This window comes from Mustela erminea, chromosome 2 (assembly GCF_009829155.1).
Source record: "Mustela erminea isolate mMusErm1 chromosome 2, mMusErm1.Pri, whole genome shotgun sequence".
NCBI classification, from domain to species: domain Eukaryota; kingdom Metazoa; phylum Chordata; class Mammalia; order Carnivora; family Mustelidae; genus Mustela; species Mustela erminea.
In genome coordinates, this window is record NC_045615.1 from 102,299,153 (window position 1) to 102,322,004 (window position 22,852).

The following is a 22,852-nucleotide window of genomic DNA, read 5'->3' on the forward strand; positions in this document are numbered from 1 at the left end:
ATCCTAAGTAGAGCCTCTGTCTTTACTAGCATGTTTTACTGCTTGCCACGACCTTGGTTCACGTCCTCATCCTTTCTTCCTTAGCTGTCATATCTAGTTTGTCCTCCTCCAGGCTGATGTCCTGAAGTAGCCAGATTTAACTTTCTGTAATACTCATCTGACCATGTGACTTCCTGGCTTCAAACCCTGCATTGATCACCCCACAAACCCTTAGGATGATGTCTGGAATCACTAACCTGCCCTTGAAGGTCCTTTGGGACCTGGGCTACATCTCCTCCACCTGTGTGTGCTGCTCCTGCTCCTCCCTCTGCCCGGCTTGCCCTCCTCCCCGATCATTCTCCCCCGCCCCTGGGTCACCTCATGGAAAGCTTCCTTTGTCCTTTGAGCTAGGTTAAGGGCTTCCCCTCCTCCCAGCCTCACTCCTCCAGGCTTCTCCAGCCTCACCCCATTCACACCGTGTCACTTCAGCCTGCTTACTTGTATGTTTTTCTGCAGGATTGTGAGGTCCACAGAGCAGGACCTGGATCTGTTTCCCCCTTGTCCTTCCAGCATGCAGCCCTGGGCTTACTGAATGAATTAGATGTCAAGAAAGTTCACTACATCCAAACACTGAGTCAATTCTAGTAGCCCATTTAAATAGAGTTTCAGCAAACACACTTACAGCAAAGCTTGGTTTCTGCACATATGAAATGGATGTAAGAATTCTGAGTTCAAAGTACTGTTTCAAAGACTAAAAAAGGAGGAAGGCCTGGCCTCTGACAGAAGTTCAGTAAAGATATTGATGGTTAAAAAAAAAAAAAAAAGATATTGATGGTTAAGGGTAGTTTTAAAGAATGGATTGTGAAAACTTTTGGCCAGACACTGGGAGATTTTTTTTTTTTAAGATTTTATTTATTGGGGCGCCTGGGTGGCTCAGTGGGTTAATCCTCTGCCTTCGGCTTGGGTCATGATCTCGGGGTCCTGGGATCGAGCCCCGCATCGGGCTCTCTGCTCAGCAGGGAGCCTGCTTCCTCCTCTCTCTCTCTCTCTGCCTGCCTCTCTGCCTACTTGTAATCTCTCTCTGTCAAATAAATAAATAAAATCTTTAAAAAAAAAAAGATTTTATTTATTTATTTGACAGAGAGATCACAGGTAGGCAGAGAGGTAGGCAGAGACAGAGGGGGGAAGCAGGCTCTCTGCCCAGCAGAGCGCCCGATGTGGAGCTCAGTCCCAGGACCCTGAGACCATGACCTGAGCTGAAGGCAGAGGCTTAATCCATTGAGCCACCCAGGCACCCCAACACTGGGAGATTTTTAAAATCTGCCCTTACCAGTCAGGCTAGAAGAGTGAGCTCTCTACTCAGAATAGGAATCACAATGTCCACAGTGGTCCAAGACCCTGATGACCCAATGCAGGGCTGCTGGTAAAAGGCCAGGCTGGAGCCCAAGCCCCAGAGAGGCAGCTGTGGTATGAGGGTTACTAGCCCTGGCTGCTGGGTGTGAAACCCAGGTTCACTATTGACTAGCTCTGTGATCTTTGGCCATTTATTTAACGTCTTAGTACTTTTGTGTTCTAATTTGTAAAATATAGACTAAAGCAGTGTCCAGTTATGGTATTGTGAGAATTAAATGGATTAATGCGTGTAAAGCACTTGGAACCACCTTTGGTGCTTAGTGTCTGCTCAGTATGTGTCAGCTGTGATGATGAGGATGGTGATGGTGATGATGGTGATGTGATCGTGAGGATGATGGTGATAGTCATGACGGTGGTGATTGTGGTGAAGGTGATAAGGATGATAATGGTGGTAGTGATTATATGGAGCCTCCTTCTTCCCATAAAGCTACATTTTAAGATTTTACTCTCTTTTAGCCATTTCCATGGAGAAGGAAATTTGAATAGCAGAGGCATTTTGGGCAGATCAGGGGAGCAAGACCTAGCTTAATTTAGCAACACGGATACTGATAAATGCAGATTGAAAGAAGAAAGAGTTATGAGTGGACCTGCTCCAAGCAGGCAGTCTCTACCTACATGCACTTATTACTTGGTATCAGAAAGTAAGGATTGCAATACAGAAGGGAGAAAGATAGCAGGATCTGGAAAAGCTTACCCTACCTTTGGCCTCTTCCTAGGTAACAGTCATTCATTCCTGCCTCAGTGACAGGTCCTGTTCCCAATGACCTGCCGCATTGCCTCTACTCTTCAAATTCTCTTGGCCACATGGATGGCCAGAGGAAGGCTAGACTTCAGGTGGAGATTCAGAGAAGGTGGAGGTGGGAAGAGGGAGACAAGCATGGTGGCCTGACCTAGCTGACCAGCTCTTCTTCATGAAGTAGGAAAGGAGAAGACAGAGGAATCTGTTTCTACATTTTATAGTACAGTTTCTACCTTTCTACCTCCCTGCGTGTAATGCTGTTCTAGTCTTTGTTTCTGGTTCTCATCAGTCAGGCAGGTATGGGAGGTTGGGACTAAAAATGTTTTTAGAAAGCCACACAACTCCCTGGATAAAAGCAGTGTGATCTAATGGGTGGAGAACATGGACTTGGGAGTCCAGCAGGGCTAGGGTCTGGTTTTTAAACTACGGACTTTGATTTTTTGATCTCTTTCCATCTACATTTACCTATCAATAGACTGGGGATAGTACATACCCCATAGGATTGCTGAAGGTCAAATGAGGCAAGACATGTATCATACTGTGTTAGTTTTCTGGGGTTTCCATAACAAATCATCACAAACTGGGGAACTTAGAATAACAGAATCTTATTCTGTCACAGTTCGGAAGGTGAGAAGTCTGAAATTAGGGTATTGACAGAGATTTTCCTCTTCCTAACTTCTGATGGCTCCTGGGAATCCTTCCTTGGTTGCACCTACATCACTCCAATCTTTGCCTCCATGGTCACGTGGGTGTCCCTGTGTGTGAATCTGCCTCCACATTTCCCTGTCCTTTTAGGGAACATTCATTCGACTTAGGACCTACCCTAATCCAATATGAACTCAACTTGATTGCATTTGCAAAGACCTTATTTCCAAATATGGCCACATTTATAGGTATTGTGGGTTAAGACTTCAGCGTATCTTTTTGGAAGACACAATTAAACCCATCACATGCACCTAGTCCAGGTTAAATCTGTCTCACAGACCAACAAGACCTACCTGATCTTCAAGACAATCAAAGCCAAGTAAAGTCAGAAACAGGAGCTTCCGTCCATATATTGGAACCTGAATCAAAGAGCAATGGCCTAGGGACTAGCGTGTTTTGGGTGATGAGATGCCATTAATTCCCTGTATCTCCCCATTATTCTTGGTAAAGCTGGAAAAAAAGAAGCACTTACCTTCTGTGAAAAAGGAATCCTAAAAACAAATTGCTCATCAATATCCCCTTTGTTTTTTTTGGACACAGATCTTTTTGTTTCCTTTCCATCAATATTTTAATGTAACCTCTATGCGGTTATTCATATTTACACAATGTGTTGTTTGTTTGTTTGTTTTTTTCTTATCTGGTAGCTATACCTATCAGGGCACAGAGGGCTATTTCCAGCACAAGTGGAGAAATTGCATGTCATTTGGTGTTAATTAAAATGTAATATTTAGAATCAGGAGGATATTCAAATATGGAAACAGAACTGTTTCCCTAACTGTATTTGATAAAAGCATCTTTGAACCAAGGTTGATTAATCAATAGCCAAAAAAAGTCATATGTGCCATTGCTCTTTGATTCAGGTTCCAATATATGGACCGAAGCTCCTGTTTCTGACTTTACTTGGCTTTGACTGTCTTGAAGGTCAGGTAGTCCTTGTTGGTCTGTGAGACAAATTTAAGCTGGACTATAGCCTGCATTGTTCTCACAGGAACCAGGCCTGCTTTTGTTGTCTTCTAGCCCCTAAGTAATACATTTAATTTTCTCATAATCTATAGCCATTCCTAATTAAACTAGTCACAGACTGGCTTCTCCGGAAGCAGATGCTGAGACAGAGTTTGGGGTATAATATATTTACTAGTGTGCAGAAAAGAGTTAATATATCTGGCCTGAGATGGCCTGCTTGCAAGATTAGCCCTTGGCAAATGTGTGAGAACTTGGAATTCAGAATAGTTGCCATGATTCCCCAAACTGTTAAGAGTGGCTCACTGTGTTGAAGCTATCATATTACAAATATAAATAAATACAAGTAAATGTATATAAATGTGTTATAAACAATACATTTTATTCTTCAGGCCTGCTTTCATTCTGGGAGTTTGGAACTGGTACCTGCTAGGGAGAGGGTGCCTAACGGACCAGTCCTGGATCAAAGCCTTGGGCACTGAGTCTCTCATGAGCTTTGCTGTGTTGTTATACCCGTTGCTGGAGGAACTAAACAAGTCTTGTGTGATGGCCTTGGGCGAGGACTCTGGAAGCTTGCTTCTGCTTTCTTCAGGATTTAATCCTCTGTGCCTTTTCCCTGTCCTGATTTTGCTCTGTGTCTTCTCCCTGTAATAACTCAGAGCAGTGAGAATGACTTTGGGCCAACCTCTGGGTCCTCCTGGTGAATCATCCAACTTGGGGTGGTTTGCCCCTCCCCCAACACAACCAGTGATCACCCATGAAGGGAAGAAGGAGGAAGCAGGATTGGGCAAGAGAAGACTGTGCGAGTTGTGATCTGAGCTGACAAAGCCGCACCTGGCAGGGAACTCTGGAGCAAGCATTGCCTGTCTGAGCGTCCCTTGTCAGGCTAAATGGCTGGCCATTATGCTTCGCATCAAAGAGAATAAAATAATTAGGAATAAACTTAATCAGGAGGTGAAAGTCTTGTACACTGAAAACTACAAAACCCTGCTGGGGGAAACTAAAGAAAACACAAATAAATGGAAAATCATCTTGGGCACATGGAAGGGATGAAAAGTGTCATCAAAATGTGAGGCTCTCAGTCCAGGTCTGCTTTTGAGGCCACCTTCTGGTAAAATGACTCATCGCCACCATATAGCTTCTCCATTACTGTCCCAAAGGAGTTGCCTTTGTTTACATGGCCCATAAAGGAAGACATGGCAAGAATCACTGGTGTTTAGTGAGCAAGTATTAAAAGACAGATGCTCTTTTAGTGACTTCATTCAACTTCATTCATATTCTTGTTTAATCCTCCGTACGACCTTTGGAGGGCTACTGTCTCAGTTTACAAGGGAAGGAGCAGAGGCAAAGAGAGATGAACTCATCTGACCAATACTGTATAACCAATAGGGCAGAGATGGTGCCGCACCCAGAGGGTCTGGGTCCTGAGCCCAAGCTTCACCCACTCTGCTGTTTGCAGTCCCCCTTACCTGTGAACAGGAGGTGGACCTGGGTCAGACCCAGTCAGTAACCACACACCCAGTATCATCACACCAAGGGAGGAAGAACCCCGACTCATGAGCAGCAAGACTCACTCACCACCAGCTCGGCAGACAGCAAATACTCAGTAAATAATTGTTGATTAATAAATGAGCCAAGCTTTGCACTAATCTCTTTATCACTATTCTGTTTAATCCTGATTCTAGGAGGTATGTTTTTTTAAAGATTTTATTTATTTATTTATTTGACAGACAGAGATCACAAGTAGGCAGAGAGGCAGGCAGAGGTGGCGGGGGGGAGGGGAGGCAGTTTCCCTGCTGAGCAGAGAGCCTGCTGCAGGACTTGAGGCCATGACCTGAGCCGAAGGCAGAGGCTTAACCCACTGAGCTACGCAGGCGCCCCTCTAGGAGGTATTTTTATCCCCATTTTACAGATGAGAGAAGTGAGGTTGCTGGAGGTCAAGTCGCTCACCCAGGGTATCACAGCTTTTATGACAGAGGTGGCATTTCCATCCAAATCTGTAGGATTAAAAATCTAGAGCTCCTTGTTTGGATCCAAGTGTCTTTGGGAGAATTCAAGATGTTAAATCTTGTGAAACCCGGGGCGCCTGGGTGGCTCAGTGGGTTAAGCCGCTGCCTTCAGCTCAGGTCATGATCTCAGGGTCCTGGGATTGAGTCCCGCATCGGGCTCTCGGCTGAGCAGGGAGCCTGCTTCCTTCTCTCTCTCTCTGCCTGCCTCTCAGTGTACTTGTAATTTCTCTCTGTCAAAAAAAAAGAAAAATCTTAAAAAAAAAAAAATCTTGTGAAACCCTTAACCTAGCCATTCTGTGTGTTCCTCAAACAAACAGCTCAGCAGCTCAGAACTAGGAAAAGCCACTCCCGATGAGGCCCTATGCCCAGGTCTAGTGAATCAGAAGTTCAGAGTGGGACACAGGGACGCATGTTTCCACAAGTCCTCCTGGTTCGGATGCATGTGTCAGTGTGAGCTCAGTCCTGCATCTGACCCATACGGAGTGCTTGTCAGATGCCAGCAGCTCCTGTGGTCTCGAACCGGAGGAGGTGGCGGAGGGAGGGGCTGAAGGCGCAACCTCTAGGACTCAGTCAGCTTCTCACAGCTGTCCGATGCCCGCTGCTCCCAGCCTGTCAGGGATGCACGTTTGTCCCAGGCTCTCGTGGGCCGGAACCCAGGGGTGCCTCTGAGGCGTGAGAGAGGGCTGGGCGTGTTAAGGCAAGCTGACGGGTCGCTTGGCAGCCAACCGCCTCTGACTGTGGGAGGCTCCCCTGCCTCGTGCCTCCTCCAGCATGGACCTGAGGCCAGCATGGGCCGCGGGTTGCCTCTGCAGTGCTCTTGGGAAGGGGGAGCACATGGTGTGGGGAGAAGGAAAGAACACTACAGATTCTGACCCTGACTCGAAACAGCTCACGGGTCCCTAGTGCACATTGAGTTTGTTACAGATGGATTCCAGAACGTAGTGTTCTGGGGTGCCTGCGGTCTGCCAAGCTCGGGGTGGATGGTCCACCATGCTGGGCTCCTGGGCAGTGATTGTCCTGCTCGGTGCTCCAGACACGCTGCGTGGAAGCCACGCTATAGGGAAACAGACTCCGAGAAGTCCAGCGATGGTATGAGGGCGAGACAGTCTCAGCCAGTGGGATGAGCCGGGTCCAAAGCCAGGCCAGTCTCTCTGCTGCTTCTGCTGTAACTCTTCCTTAGGACCTGACTGAAAGATGTGAAGCCTGACTACGGACAAGTACCCCTCTCCCTCTCTCATCCCCTAGGTCGTCCCAAACCATGGCCTTCATACGGCAGGATTCTTCGCAGCCTCCATTGTCTCCTTTGTGCTGACCTGGGTCACACTTTTCTTCACGGCTCGATATCAGTGTTTGAAGGGAAGCCTGCTCACCAGACATGGGGTGAGTCTCCATGTGCGTTGTGATCTTGGAATGTAGTTGGGTTGACAGCAGACGTGAGGCTGACATTTGTCCTCCAATTCAGTGGGTCTCAGCCTTGGATGAATGTCCCAATCCCTGGGGAAATGACAGACACATGCTCATCTCCAGGCTTAACCCGCAGAGAGTCTGACTGGATGGCCCCAGGGTGTGCCCTTATCATTAGTCATTTTTAAAGCTCCCTGGAGGATTCCAGAAGGTGGCCAGGGTTGAGCGCCCCTGCAGTCTGACTGAATCCCTGAGCACTGTCGGTGTTGCCAACTCTGCATTCATGCCACGCTAATTCAGGTCCTGGTCCACACTCCCTGCTGAAAGATCTTTGGCTCACTTTGTCCTCATGGGGAGACCAGGTCCTTCAGCCTGGCTTGGGAAGCCCCCTTGGCCGGCTTCTGCCAACCTCTGCTACCACTGTCTACTTCTTACCTCAGCCCCAGTCAACCCAGTGACTCAGCATTCCCTGAGAGCGTGAGCTCACCACACTCACACCGGAGGCTTTTTTGATCCTCTCTGCCCTTCAGTGAGCATAGTTCTGGCTGGGCTGGGAGCCGTCTCTCTCGGTTCCTGTCCTAGCTTCTGTAGACCCCACATAGTACACCTCCTAATTTCTTGGGCTCATCTGTGAATGTCTTAATCTCTCTATTCCTGTTTTGGTCTGGGTTCCCACGGAAGCACATCCTAGGCCCGGAGTCCAAATGCAAGTAGTTTATATGGGGACTGATCCCAGGAAGTATTTGTGTGGGGTCAGGAGGTGAGGCAGGAAGGGAAGGCAGCTGGTCACGTTACCACTCTGGGCCCCTGGAGCTTCACCTTGCCCAGGAACTCAGCGGAGAGTAGGAAAATAGCCTCAGAGTCATCCCACCTAAGGAGGGAAGGAGCTGGGGTATATATCATACACCACTGGTCATCGGTCAAGGACACGGGGGCGATGGAGCTGTTAGAAGGTGGGGGAGGAAGGACTGTTCTCCCCACTGAGAAGACACTTGGAGACCAGAGAACGAAGCAGGCAACTCCATACCATTTACACAGACTTTTATTTAGGATAACTTACTGATAGGTGATCAGGTTGAGGTTGATCTAGATGCTCTGCAGCTAGCCTCACAAAGTCCAGGCCTTAGTCCACAGATTGTCTAGAGTGAAGGGTGGTGCAGAGGGCATTTTAGTGAGAGCAGAGGACCCACTTCCTCCAAGGGTTTGCGTGCACCTAATTGACAGCTACCCTTTCATTAGATCTCAAGGCACCGTCTGTGCTTCAGGAGTGGGAGAGATCATGCTATCTTTAACAAATTTACAGAGTGCCTAAACAAGCCTCCCCCTTCCAACATTGGTGGGCATTTCCAAGGTATGTATCTTCATCTCCGAGGGGGAACACATAGCTTGAAGAGAGAACATGAACAAGATGGAGGGCCACCGAGGGAGTCAGTATTGTCAGAGTCCCCACAGGAGCCCGGACAAAGGGTGATGTTATTTCCCTGGCATGGACTCCAAAGGCCAGCACAAGCCTTTAGGGAAAGGAGCGTAGTGGACACTGAAACAGCAAGGGGGAGGGGACATGGGTAGAAAACAGATGGTATCTGCCACCTTCCCGTTGTGTGGTATGGAGCCTGGTGCTTGGAGGGTGCTGAATAAGTGTGTGAGGAAATGAATGAGCCCTCAGCCCAACAGTGGATGGACAGAGGGGAAGGAAATCAGGACAGCAGTTCATAGAGTGAGATGGGCTGCCACCAGAAGACACTGTGGGAAGTAAGCGTCCATGGCAGTTTGTTGGTGCCTCCAGGGTTGGGAGGGCTGGAGCTGCTGCAACTCATTGTCACCCAGGGGCCCAGCACCTTGAAGGGAGCATCTGCCATCTCTCCCCCCTCATTTGTATTGAGGAACCTGAGGCCCATGAATTTAAACACTTGCTTCAGGCAGCCAAGGATAGGCTGGATCTGGCTTCTGGGGGCCATGTCTGGAGGCTGGAGGTCCTGTCACCATTGTTCACTTGGTGTCTGCTTCCCAGAGGAGAGGATGGTCATTTCAAAGTGAGATCGGTCCACAGTGTCTGTAGCAGGCAAAAGGGGGGAGGAGAAAAAGGACCCCTTTCATCAGACCTTGGGCTTGTCTCCCAAAGCCATTATCTATCACAGAAGAACAAAACTTCCTCACTGCTTTGATGAAGGAGCAGGAATCATTTCCTGGAGATGAAAGGCTGATCGTTACACCTGCAGAGAGAAAAGAAAAGCGTTGATTCAAGGGTCTGAAGACCCTTGAAGTTCACAGAATGAACTCTTTTCACATTTTTCTTTATTTTTGGAAACCCGAGGCAACCAGTGAGACAGTGTGCTATAAAACACAAGACAGACTTCTTCACCCCTTCTAGCTTTCTTCACTCCTTCTACCCTAGGAGTTAGACCGATTTGGGACCAGATACCAACCCTGACTCTTCATGAGCTGTGTGGATGCACATGTTATTTTACTCCTCTGAGTTATGGTTTCTTATATGTAATGTGGGGCAATAGCACTTATTTTGTTGGGACAGTTTTGTGATAATAACATATAAAAGCCACAGGGACAAAAATTCTTAAATATTAACTAATTGTCAACCATTTTGCAGAATCAACAATAAGGACAAAACAGATAGAGCTATCCAATCACTGGGTCAGGCTTCATTATCTCCCATGTCACTTCCATTTGACAATTCTATATTCTGATTAGAAACTAGCCACATGCATGAAGTTGAAGTCCATCTGCCAAATAGAATTTCTGTCTGTGTGATGATTATGGTGGTGGTGCTGCTGATGGTAATGATGATGGTGGTGTTGGTGGTGATGATGTTGCTGGGGATGATGATGATGGTGGTGATGATGATGATGATGGAGTGGTGGTGATAGTGGTGATGGTGATGATGATGGTGTGATGAGATGATGGTGATGATGGTGACTGGTGATGAAGATGGTGATGGTGATGGTGGTAATGATGGTGATGGTGTTGGTGGTGATGGTGGCGATGATGTTGATAGTGATGAGGATGTTGATGGTGATGATGTTGATGGCTGATGATGGTTATGATGTTGGTGATGATATGATGGTGATGATAGTGGTGATCATGATGGTGATTATGGTGACAGTGGTGGTGGTGAAGGTGATGATGGTGAAATACTTTATAGGTCTTTACAGGTTGCAACAAAGGTCTTTCCATCCATTGTTTTGTTAATATACACAATATCCCCATGCAGGGCTACTAGAAGTAAAATCCCTCCCCTTTTTTTATGAGAAAGTAGAGGCCCAGGGAAATACAGTGTCTTACCTGAGTTTACCCTGCTCACAAGTGGGGCCAGCAAGGTTCTCTGACTCCTGCCTTCCCTCATAGCTTTCTCAGCACATGACATTCACAAGAAGGCCCTCTCAATTGTTTCTGAAACTTCTCTGCAGGTTCAGCATCATGAGAGCAAGCTGGAGCACTCGCAGTTCACCTCCCCCGATGATGTCAATGAGGACCTTGCTCTCAATGACCAAATGATTGACATTCTGTCTTCAGAGGACCCCGGGAGCATGCTTCAAGCTTTAGAAGAGTAAGAATTCTTAACTGCCCTGTACTTGCTTGGATATGATAAATGCTTTAGCTGCACTAGCCTGAAAGCAAACACTGAGTACATTTCATCAATTAATTAATTAATTAATTATTCAGTTAATCATTCGTTTGTTACTCACTAGTCATCATGGAACTACTGCTATGCTTAGTATTTGGGAAAAGGGATGAATAAGACATAGTTCGTGCTATAAGCTAATGGGGAAGACAGACACATAAACAGAAGGGATCAAAGCAGTTTGATGAACACCATGCTAAAAAGGAAATCAAGGGGCGCCTGGGTGGCTCAGTGGGTTAAAGCCTCTGCCTTTGGCTCGGGTCATGATCCCAGGGTCCTGGGATCAAGCCCCACGTCGGGCTCTCTGCTCCGCAGGGAGCCTGCTTCCCTTCTCTCTCTGCCTGCCTCTCTGCCTACTTGTGATTTCTCTCTCTCTGTCAAATAAATAAAATCTTGAAAAAAAAAAAAAAAAGGAAATCAAGACTAGCTGAGCCGAGAAGAGGAACTAATTACCTCTGAGAGGGTCAAAGAAATGCTTCCCAGAGGAGGTTATATTTTAACTAGTTCTTGAAGCATGGCTGTAGGCTTTCCAAGTGGGTTAAGAGAAGAAAGACTTCAGGCAGAGGGAAGAAAGGACGGATGAAAGAATAGGGGATGAGCAAGATGCATTTGGTGAAGCAAAGTAGCTCAGTACAACTGATGTGTGAATTGGGGTATTGAATACAGAGAAATAAAGGAAGAGGCAGCTGGAGAGAGAGAGAGGCCAGGCCAGGCAGTGTGTTTGCTGAACTGAATTCTGTTCTTTTTTATGTATTTAACAAAAACTTACAGCGTCTCGCCTGTGTACAGCAGAACCTAGAGCTGGACACAGTTTTGAACACTGCATGGATACGAACTCAATCCTATTAGCCTCCCTACGGAGCAGGTGTTGCTCTTCTTACCATCTCAAGGATGGGGGATTGAGAGAGTCTGCGGAGCTTGCCCCAGGGTGCACGCTAGTAAACGAGAGAGCTAGGGCTTCAGGTCTTTTAAGGGCTGGCCTGTTTCTGGCTCATCTTTACTCTTAAGTCATCTGTACCAACCAAAGGCTCAGTGTCTTCATCAGGGTGACCTCTTCTTGGAGTCCCTGGACTTGAGTTTCTGTCTCTTCAGTACTACAGATCTGTTAAGGATTCTGCAGAGTTTATCTGCCCTTGGGCTGCTGCTTCTGGTATTTGGAGGATGCCCTTTGAAACGAGGTGACCCCAGATGTGGGGGTACCTACCTCTCTGAATTTCTTAGTTCTGCTAGGTCTTGGCCTCGTCTTTTATTACTCCTTCTTAGTTCTCAGATGGCCTCAACCTGATTGTTTTTGGTCAGCTTTTCTAATTATTTTTGATGGGATAGTTTGTCCAGATTACCTGGATCACTCTTAGTAAGAACAGAGCCTGTCTTTGTGTAAGCCACATTCTAGATGATGAACAGCCACAGTCCCTGCCGTGGGGAGAGCCTGTGAGAGAGACGGAGGGAAACAAGCAAAGCCCAACATAGCACAGAGCTCCTTGGAGTTAGATCGGATTTACGTCGGGCTGTGCCACCATGTACCCTGGGTCAAGTTACTTAAATAGAAGTTCTGGGTAAGACGGGCTAGTTTGTGGAGGGTTCTGGTTGTCAGGCTCACAGTAGACACTGGAGACCCAGGGAATGGCCTGTTAATATGGGCAGATCATGTTCCAAAGGCCACTCTGAATACAAAAGGAGAATGGCCTAGAAGGTTAAATCCAGACTTTTGTAGACGATGTGGATGTATAATGAGGGCAAGAGCCGTAGGTTGGGTGAGGAGAGGGATACAAAGGAAGAGCTTATAGAACTTGGTCACTGGTGGTCATGTGGTTGAGTAGGTCTGCATAGGGGTGTGTAGTTTGCCCACTGAAGGGAGGGAAAAACTCAGGAAGCCTCCCTAGAGTTCTGGGTTCTATTTGCTTGTTTGTTTGAGTGGGAGAGGAGGGGGCATCAGTTTTACTGCTTGGTAGATCTCTGGGTCTTCTGCTTGTAGAATGCCCACAGAGAGGCGTATGAGAGGGGTACGCCTTCACAAGGGAAGTGCGATGCTCAGGCTGGGCCACGATCTTTGGAAGATCCATTTTTACCAAAAACACCATCTGAACACGTAGAATTCTTACTGGTTTTATCATGCTTTTATTTTTCCTTTCTTTGCTTCCTGCTATATTGATGATGATTAGCAACGGGACCCCGTGGGAACCCCTCAAGCTGGATTCCATTTACCACAAGCTTCTTCTGATCCTAGATTCGGGATGCATATCTTTACCTGCGCACTTCCCCCTGGGAACTAATTGCTGTCAATTTGGAGTCATCATGATGCTGATAAGCTGTATTGACTTAAGTTTTTATACAATACCTTGTATTTGTGCAGTGTTTAAAAATGCAGTCTCTTTTCCACACGTTGATTTGGTCCCCATGCTAATACTCTTTGGGAAGGCATCTTATTTTGCCTCTATTTGAACTAGTTTCGCTAGTTGAAGGATCTGGTGCTCTTCTTGGTAACGAGCTGTATTCAGAGTCACTTATGTAGTAAGTGACAGGTTAGGACTGGAGCTTTCTCGATGGAATCTCAGCCACGTTATGTTTCACAGATACTCTCTAAGCCCCAGTTTCTTCATCTCTGACTGGGGAAATCATAAGTGCGGGGGATTGCTGCTAAGTTTAATGATATAACAGGGACTTGGTGGCTGAGTCCTCTCTGGGTTTTGCCTCGGAGCTGGGGCCTGACTTGAAGGGGGATGAGCAGGTGGTAAAGAGATGCCTTTAAGTAGATCAACCCCTCTTGGATTTGGAGTCCTTCTCTTGGAGTCCTTCTCAAGAGCAGTGCAAACAGCAACTGAAAATGGGAGAGCTTGGGAGCAAGGTAGAGTAGCTCTGGTCCTATTTCCCGGGAGTCTGGAATCAGTGACCCTTGTTCATCAATTTCTGGGTCCAGAGTTGTACAGCTTGGCTAACTGAGCTTTGTGTCGCCATTCACGTGTGGTCCTTCATTTTAGCTTAATTCTCTAATCTGAATGCCGAGGGCGACCAATTAAAATTTGCCACACTACCCAAGAGGGAGGAGGGAGGATTAGATGGGCAGTGGGGAGAAAGGTGGCTGGTTACTGGCGGAGGTTCTTAAATGTCTCTTATTACATTAAATGGTAGAAGCACATGATTAGTGAAATATTTCCTAGATAGAAGTCTGTTTTCTTCCATAACATGGAGATAAAAAGTGGATTCAAATGATTTGGATTGTGTGATCAGCTCCTAGATATTTAATTTGCAAGTAGGTCATATACCACAACCTCTGGCCAGAGGAATTAGGGCTGTGATCAGCATACACATGTATGTAATACATGTGTTTATTAATAAACAATAGTACTTAAGGTTGAGGGTCCATATCTGGGCTCTCTACTCTGTTCCATTGGTCTGTGTGTCTGTTTTTGTGCCAGTACCATGCTGTTGTGGTCATCACAGCTTTGTAATAAAGCTTGACATCAGGCAATGTGATGCTTCCAGCTCTGTTTTTCTTTTTCAACATTTCCTTGGCAATTTGGGGTCTTTTTTGGTTCCATACAAATTTTAAGATTGTTTGTTCTAGCACTTTGAAAAATGACACTGATGTTTTGATCAGCATGGCATTGAACATACAGATTGCTCTAGGCAGTATAGACATTTTAACAATGTTAATTCTTCCGGTCCATGAGCGGAATGTTTTTCCATCTTTTTGTGTCTTCTTCTATTCCTTTCATGAGTGTTCTGTAGTTCCTCGAGTATAGATCCTTTACCTCTTTGGTTAGGTTTATTCCCAGGTATCTTATGGTTCTTGATGCTATTGTAAATGGAATCAAATCTCTAATTTCCCTTTCTGTATTTTCATTGTTAGTGTATAAGAAAGCAACTGATTTCTGTGCATTGATTTTGTATCCTGCCACATTACTGAATTGCTGCATGAGTTCCAGTAATTTGGGGGTGAGGTCTTTTGGGTTTTCCACATAAAGTATCATGTCATCTGCAAAGAAAGAGTGTTTGACTTCTTCTTTGCCAATTTGAATACATTTTATTTTTCTTTGTTGTCTGATTACTGTTGCTAGGATGTCTAGTACTGTGTTGAACAATAATGGCAAGAGTGGGCATTCTTGTCGTGTTCCTGATCTTAATGGGAAGGCTGTCAGCTTTTTCCCATTGAGGATGATATTCATTGTGGGTTTTTCATAGATGGATTTTATGAAATTGGGGAATGTTCCCTCTATCCCTACACTTTGAAGAGTTTTAATCAGGAACGGATGCTGTATCTTGTCAAATGCTTTTTCTGCATCAATTGAGAGGACCATGTGGTTCTTCTCTCTTCTGTTACTGATTTGTTCTATCACATTGATTGATTTGCAAATGTTGAACCATGCTTGCATCCCAGGGATCAATCCCACCTGATCATGGTGGATAATCTTTTTGATGTACTGTTGGATCCTATTAGCTAGGATCTCATAGCAGCAATGTCCATTATAGCCAAACTGTAGAAAGAGCCGAGATACCCCCTCAACATATGAATGGATAAAGAAGATACGGTCCATATACAATGGAATATTACTCAGCAATCAGAAAGGATGAATGCCCAACTTTTGCATCAACATGAATGGTCCTGGGGGAGATTATGCTGAGTGAAATAAGTCAAGCAGAGAGAATCAATTATCAGATGGTTTCACTTACTTGTGGAGCATAAGGAATAACATGGAGGACATTAGGAGAAGGAAAGGAAAAAGGAATTAGGGTAAATCAGAGGGGGAGAAGAACCATGAGATACTATGGACTCTGAGAAACACACTGAGGGTTTTAGAAGGAAGAGGGGTAGAGGGATGGGTGAGCCTGATGATGGGTATTAAGGAGGGCACAGATTGCATGGAGCACTGGGTGTTACACGTAAACAATGAATCATGGAACACTGCATCAAAAACTAATTATATACTATATGGAGATTAACATATTATAATAAAAATAAGTAAATAAACAATAGTGCACATGATAGTAAGAGTGTGTAACAGAAATGGTAGCAGTACCATATACAGAGTTATTAATTATCCTGTTTTTGTTGTTGGTTCAAGAAGTGATGGGCTGTGGGGAGCATAGGCTTCCCTAAGCCCCGTATTCTCTGAAATGAACAGTGCTCCTCCTGGTATGTGAATACAGCGAGGACATTGAGGTTACCAAGATTTTATTCTTGTAAATCACCTAGGAGCTCTGGAATTTTATGTTCATTTCTCCTGGGGCACCAGATTTGTTTTGCTGGAAGAACGTTTGGCATTGATTGTCAAGCATGGCCTGAAGAGTGCTCACTGGAGAGCTGCATTTGTCCCGCCCCCCTCCCCCGGTCCTCCTCCCCCCCACCTCCCTCACCCCCTTCTCTTCTCCACCACCACATCCCAATATTCAGTATTTATCAAACGCCCGTTCTGCTTCACACTCCGTGGTTGAATGCTCATTTTAGGGACCTCGCGGGGTTTTTGTTTTGTTTTTTTTTAATCATAGCATTGTCAGTTACTTTTAATCTTTCCATCTTGACTTATAGTCAGGCTTTAGGAGCTCCCAGAAAGAAAATGTCACTCAGAATGTCAGGGGCTTAGGATGCATGGAAATCTGTGATTGTCTCCGCACTAAAAACAGCTTTTTTCTCTAGTGAATTATTTATCCCATTTGTATTTCTTATGTGAAGCTTAGCTAGGCTTCTAAATGTGTCATTAGATGTCTGGATTGCCGCCTTGTTGCTCAGACCCATCAGAGCCCTAACCTTGCTCTCTCTTGCTGATTTATCTTTGACAAAGAGCATCTCCTTGGTCTGTGTGGTTGTTTATCTTTGACATCATTTCTTCATGGTCCATCTCTCACAGAGAGGATCTGAGGGAGAGGTCTTTCCTTTGGTTTGTGTCAGGCTCCTAGACAGTTGTCCTAATGGAGGCCGCTCAGCCCCAGGCATGCGGAGGCCAGAGGGAGGAGGAACAGGGCACTATTGGCAGCTTTGGAAGGTTCGAGAAGCGTGGAGAGCTCACAGTGTCAGCTCTGGAAGCTTCTAGAAGTGTGGAGAGCCCACAGTATCTTAGCTCCGGCCTTAGCCTGGCGCTGACAACTGCCAGGCACCTCTTGCCCATGACCTTAGGTAATTCTCACAGTGGCTCTGGAAAGGAAGCTGAGGTTCAGAAAGGTTGATTGGTTTTGCCTAAGGTCACACAAGCGTCATGAGTTTGGGCCCAGGACTGTGTGCTTTCAGATCTGTGTGCTTTCAGATTTGTTATATTGACAAAACAGCTTTTAAAAAATATTACACTTAGATTTTTCCAAGAGAGGCAAAGGAAAAGAAAAGAAAGAAAGGAAAGGAAGAGAAGAAAGTCTAGGTGAGTGTTTATTTCCTGTTATTTAAAGGAAGCTCATCGCTGTCTTTTGATGCCACCAACATCCCCTTCTAAGCTGTCTCCGAATTATGGTTCGGACAGAGGCAGCATTCAGTGAGTATTGGTTGAATCAAGGCTTTTAGATCCACGTAGTGAATGGTTTCTGTGTGCCAGCTATGTGGTATTGTTTTTTCTGTGTTTCCTTTCTTTCTTTTTTTTTACAACTATGCCCTTTTTATTTTATATTTTATTTTATATTAACACTGAGGAGATATAATCTTGTTTCTCATTTCTGGAACTTAAACAGGAAATTAACTGCAGGGAAATTAAGCAACTCACCCAAAGTTTCTATGGTTCCTTTGCCCTTTCTGGGTTGTTCGCTCCTGTGTGCAGTCATTGGGAGGCCCTGGCTGGATGCTGGTGTGGCGTCGGGTGTGGGTCGTCACGGGAAACACAGGGGCAGAGCACAAAGACGCGCACAGCTAACCCTGCAGTTCCACAGCGTGTCGGGGCTTTCAAGGGGAAGGGGCTCTGTTAAAGAAAAGCGGGGTTTCACTTTTGCCTGGGGGCTCCAGGAGGACCCCCGAAGTGGAGGGTCGGGGGAACCAAGACCTGAGTGATTGAGCATCCTTTAGGCGCCAAATGGATGGAGAACAGGAAGGGACATAGATGGGCCCTTGAGGGTCTAGGAGGTGATGAGGCCAGCATGGCAGGGGCACGAGGAAGTGGGCTATAGGGTCACACCGAGCCAGCACAAGTATGTCCCAGAGCAGTTTCCCCGTAAGCCTGATGGAGAGTCACCAGCAGGTGCGTTCGAAGCTGTAGGGTTAACTTGACAGCTAAGATGTGAGAAGGTGCGGCGTTGCTCACACTAGATGTAAGCACAGTGCATTCCCAGGTGTGACATGGCTTCACGGGCAGCCCAGAGTCCGTCCCAGGGAGTCCGGCCGTGGACAGCAGAGCGGCTGTTCCATCGGCCGTCACCAACTCCCTTGGCCGTGGTCCGGCTGGACTCTGCAGGGGCCCCTCACTCAGGGCCCGTTTCCCAGGAGTACCCCCAGGCTGTAGCTCTGTGTGATGTCCCTCCCAAGGGCTACATGGGGGCCTGTGGAATCCAGGGACAGATGAGGGAGGATGAGTGGCACCTACTGACAGCTTGGAAGTGGTCTTTGTGGGAGAAGAGCCGTCAGCTCGTGGCCGTGCTGCTTCCTAAGACAAGGGAAGAGGGAGGATTGAGTTTTGAGGACGGATCCAGAGGTGCATCTGGGCTGGGCGAGTCGAAGATGCCTAGAGACGCCAGATGGACATGTCTGTTCAGACACAGGCCTGGGGCTGGGGGTGGCAGGATGGGGACCCCGGAGGGAGCCCCTGGAGAGTGGAGAGTGGCATCGAGGGGAGGGAAGCGAGACGGTGCCCTCTGGAACTGCAGCCTTTACATTGTCAGAAAGGTAACAGGAAACCAGGACAGTGAGAGCAGGAAAGCCAAGAGGGGTGAACAGCTGTGTCTGGTATTGCCTGCAGTTCAGTCAGGTGAAGACTGGAAGGTGTCCTGTTTTTGCTGCCGGGACATGGCTGAAGGCCAGAGCAGGTTTGGGGAGCACAGGGCAAATGCAGTGGCCACCATCACCGCTATGACTCACCCACTCTGCTGTGCAGGGGAGCAGCATACTAAGGGAGCCCAGGGCTAGGAGAAGGACATTTAGGGTGATGCCAGAGGCCCTGAGCATTCTGCGGGGGATGGTCCGCAGATGGGGGGAGGCTGAGAGCTTGAGGGGAGAGCAGCAGTTGCGGGGAAGAGGGTACTGAGAAGGTGAGCCAGTGCTCCCGTGTCGGCACAGGGGAGGGACTGGGACCTCCGGGAAGAAAGGTCCAGAGAACACAGAGATGTGTGCAGGGGTGTGGATGGGAGGTGTGAACAAGGCACGTATCTGTGTGATGCTTCTCAGGGTCGTACAGGTGAGGACATTGGGAAGAAGAGGGGAGGACTGTGGGAAGGTATGGCACAGTCCTGAAGAGTGGGGAGGTGGCTTACTAGCAGAAGCCGGAGAGTTACTGGGCAGGTAGCATGCCCACGTGAGGCTGGAGGTCCCAGCCCAGCCCTGATGAGGGATTTGCTCCTGCAGGGATCCAGGGGGAGGTGCAGAGGCTGCCAAAGGCCGGGGGGCGGGAGTGGAGCCCGGGGTGAGAGATCAGGTTGAGAAGCAAGACCTTCTGGTGTGAGTCTTAGCAGGGGCACTTACTGTCAGGTGACTCTGGGTGTCTTATTTATTAAGGGGGGGCTAGCTGTGGCTGCCCGCTAGGCTGCTAGGACAGAAGCTGGCCCCAGGCTCTCTGTTTTAGGGGAGCAGGAGACGGATGAGAGGTGTTTCCTATGGCTGCTCTAACAAGTGACCACACACTTGGGGGCTCCAGAGAACAGAGCTTCTTCTGTCATGGGGCTGGAGGCCAGAGGCCCAAAGTCAGTTTCACTAGGCTGAGGTCAAGGTGTTGGCCTGCTGCCTCCCTTCAGATGCTCTGGGGTGGAGTCTGCTGGGTGAGGCGGAAACCCCATCCACAGAGCTGTGCCCCGCTGCCCAGTTCCCACGAGGTGCCGGGTTCCTGCCAGCGGCTGACAAGCCAAAATGGGATTTTTTTTATGGGGGACAGAACAGGGACTGCGGTGGAGCAGAGCGGCAGTAATGCCCATCTGGTTTCCATGGCAGCCCGTATGGTCTGCAAGGCGAGGGTTTCTGGGAGAAGATGCTTTCCTCCTTCCAGCAGGTGCTTTCTGAGTCCCCGCTGAGTGCCTAGCACTGTGGTAGGCGAGGTGCGGGAGAGGAAGCTGAGAAAAGCAAGCAGCCCCAAGATGCCCTCCGTCTACCGGGGAAACAGGTCACAGATGGATAAATACAGCACCATGAGATTGTGCAAGCTGGAATAGCCTCGAAAGCCCCCATGCATGAGTGGTTTACACCTGGTCTGGTGAGACTTTGCCTGGCACAATGTGATGTTCTCCCTGACTTAGCATCCCACCTAATCCACACCACCCCGTCCAGGCCACGAGGCTCATGCCTCCTCTTAGGGGTTTCTTAGAGATAAAAGGAATCACCTCAACTGTTGGAGTATCTGAGGGGGTCCGAAAAGAGCTCCCATCTCTCCTCAACCTGGAGTCCTAAGCCAGTTAGGCAATAAGACATACATCAGGCAGGGGCACCTGGGTAGCTCAGGGGGTTAAAGCCTCTGCCTTTGGCTCAGGTCATGATCCCAGGGTCCTCGGATTGAGCCTGAGCTTTCTGCTCAGCATGGAGCCTGCTTCCTGGTCTCTCTCTGCCTGCCTTTCTGCCTACTTGAGATCTCTGTCAAATAAATAAAATCTTAAAAAAAAAAAAAAAAGACATACATCAGGTATGTTCTCCAACCTGGCCAAAAGAATAAATCAGCCATCACTTTCATCTACACTGAAAAGCTAGGTCGAAGGATATGGCTTTATGTGCAGGCATTGTGAGCCCTGCAGTGAGACACTGCTTGCCTCTCCATAAAGCCTACTTCAGGGATCGCCTGCTCCAGGACACCACCAGGTGCTGTGGCTGCTCATGCCAACTGCCAGCCCCTGTCCCTGCTTCAGTTCCCTCACAGAGCTCCTCCACACGAAGGGGCCCCAGGAAAAGGGAGAAGGGCATGGCCCCTCACCGGCCCTGGCCATTTTGATTCACCAGTCTCCACCCAATGGATCCTTGTCACAAACACGTAGTCCACACAGGCAGGCAGGAGAACAGCTGACTTTTCTGGGGATTGCGGTGCTCCTAGAAGATGTTTCGGGTCCTGCCCTGGGCCCACCACCTTGACCTTCATATATGTAGTTGGTCTGGCACCATCCCCAAAGAGCAGCCCAGAGAGAGGCTGTCAGAAGCTACCCAGAAACTGCCTGTGCCCCAGGGAAGAGCATGCACATACCCCCCGAATCTGATTAATGCCCACTTTTCTTTTTTCTGTCGCTTAGCCAATTTTTTGAGTAGTAAATAATGAACGAGACAAAGAATTAGAGTGGCTCAAAAGACCATAACCGTGAAAATCAAATTGTTTTCTCATTCCTGCCCTGAAGGCAGTCTGTTCCCCGTGCCAGGCATGGATCCTGTGGAGATCGTCCATGGCTCTGATTGTTTTAAATTATTTACTTAAACTCAATTTAGTTAACATATAATGTATTACTAGTTTCAGAAGTAGAGGTCAGTGATTTCATCAGTTGCATGTAACACCCAGGGCTCATCACATCACGTGCCCTGCCTAATGCCAGTTACCCCATTCCCCAACCGCCTCCCCTCCAGCAACCCTCCAGTTTGTTCCCTAGAGTTAAGAGTCTCTTGTCTCCATCTCCGAGTTCACCTTATTTTATTTTTCCCTCCCTTTCCCTATGTTCATGTTTTGTTTCTTAAATACCACATATGAGTGAAATCATATGGGATTTGTCTTTCTTGGACTGACTTATTTCACTCAGCATAATACCGTCTAGATCCATCCACAATATTGTAAATGAAAGATTTCATTCTTTTTGATGACTGAGTAGTATTTCATCATATATATATATATGTATATATATATATACATACATATATATATATATAGTTTGGCTATTGTGGACATTGCTGCTATAAACATTGGGGTGCACGTGCCCCTACGGATCACTACATTTGTATCCTTTAAATAGATACCAGCAGTGCAATTATTGGGTCATAGGGTAGCTCTGGTTTTAACTTTTTGAGGAACCTCCATGCTGTTTTCCAGAGTAGCTGCACCAGCTTACATTCCCACCAACAGTATAGGAGGGTTCCCCTTCCTCCTCATTCTTGCCAACATCTGTTGTTTCCTGACTTGTTAATTTTAGCCATTCTGACTGATGTGAGGTGGTATCTTATTGTGGTTTCAATTTGTATTTCCCTAATGCGGAGTGATGTTGAGCACTTTTTCATGTGTCTGTTTGGCCATTTGTATGTCTTCTTTGGAGAAATGTCTGTTCATGTCTTCTGCCCATTTCTTGACTGGATTTTTGTGTTTTGGGTGTTGAGTTTGATAAGTTCTTTATAGATTTGGGGTACTAACCCTTTATCTGATAGAACAAATGCAAATATCTTCTCCCAGTCTGTAGGTTTTCTTTTAGTTTTGTTGACTGTTTCCTTTGCTGCAAAAGATTTTTTTTATCTTGATGAAGTCCCAATAGTTCAGTTTTGCTTTGTTTTCTGCGTCTCTGGAGACATGTCTAGCAAGAAGTTGCTGTGGCTGAGGTCAAAGAGGTTGCTGCCTATGTTCTCCTCTAGGATTTTGATGGATTCCTGTCTCACATTTAGGACTTTCATCCATTTTGAGTTTATATTTGTGTATGGTGTAAGAAAGTGGTCCAATTTCATTCTTCTGCATGTGGCTTTCCAATTTTCCTAACACTATTTGTTGAAGAGACTGTCTTTTTTTTCTATTGGATATTCTTTTCTGCCTTGTTGAAGATCAGTTGACCATAGATTTGAGGGTCCATTTCTGGAGTCTTTGCTCTGTTTCATTGATCTGTGTGTCTGTTTTTGTGCCAGTACTATGCTGTCTTCATGATCACAACTTTGCAATAGAGCTTGAAGTCAGGTATTGTGATGCCCCGGCTTTGGTTTTCTTTTTCACCATGACTTTGGCTATTTGGGGT

The 22,852-nt window shown here is 47.0% G+C and overlaps 1 protein-coding gene across 4 annotated transcripts in view; it reads left to right on the forward strand.

Annotated features, from left to right (window-relative positions):
- Positions 1 to 22,852, forward strand: part of EVC2 (EvC ciliary complex subunit 2) — a 118,109-nt gene that overhangs the window by 24,069 nt on the left and 71,188 nt on the right. For all 4 annotated transcript variants that reach the window (XM_032333808.1, XM_032333809.1, XM_032333807.1 and 1 more), the window contains exons 8-9: positions 7,051 to 7,185; positions 10,632 to 10,771. In XM_032333808.1, the coding sequence (XP_032189699.1) occupies positions 7,051 to 7,185; positions 10,632 to 10,771 (275 nt within the window). The remainder of the gene's footprint in view (positions 1 to 7,050; positions 7,186 to 10,631; positions 10,772 to 22,852) is intronic.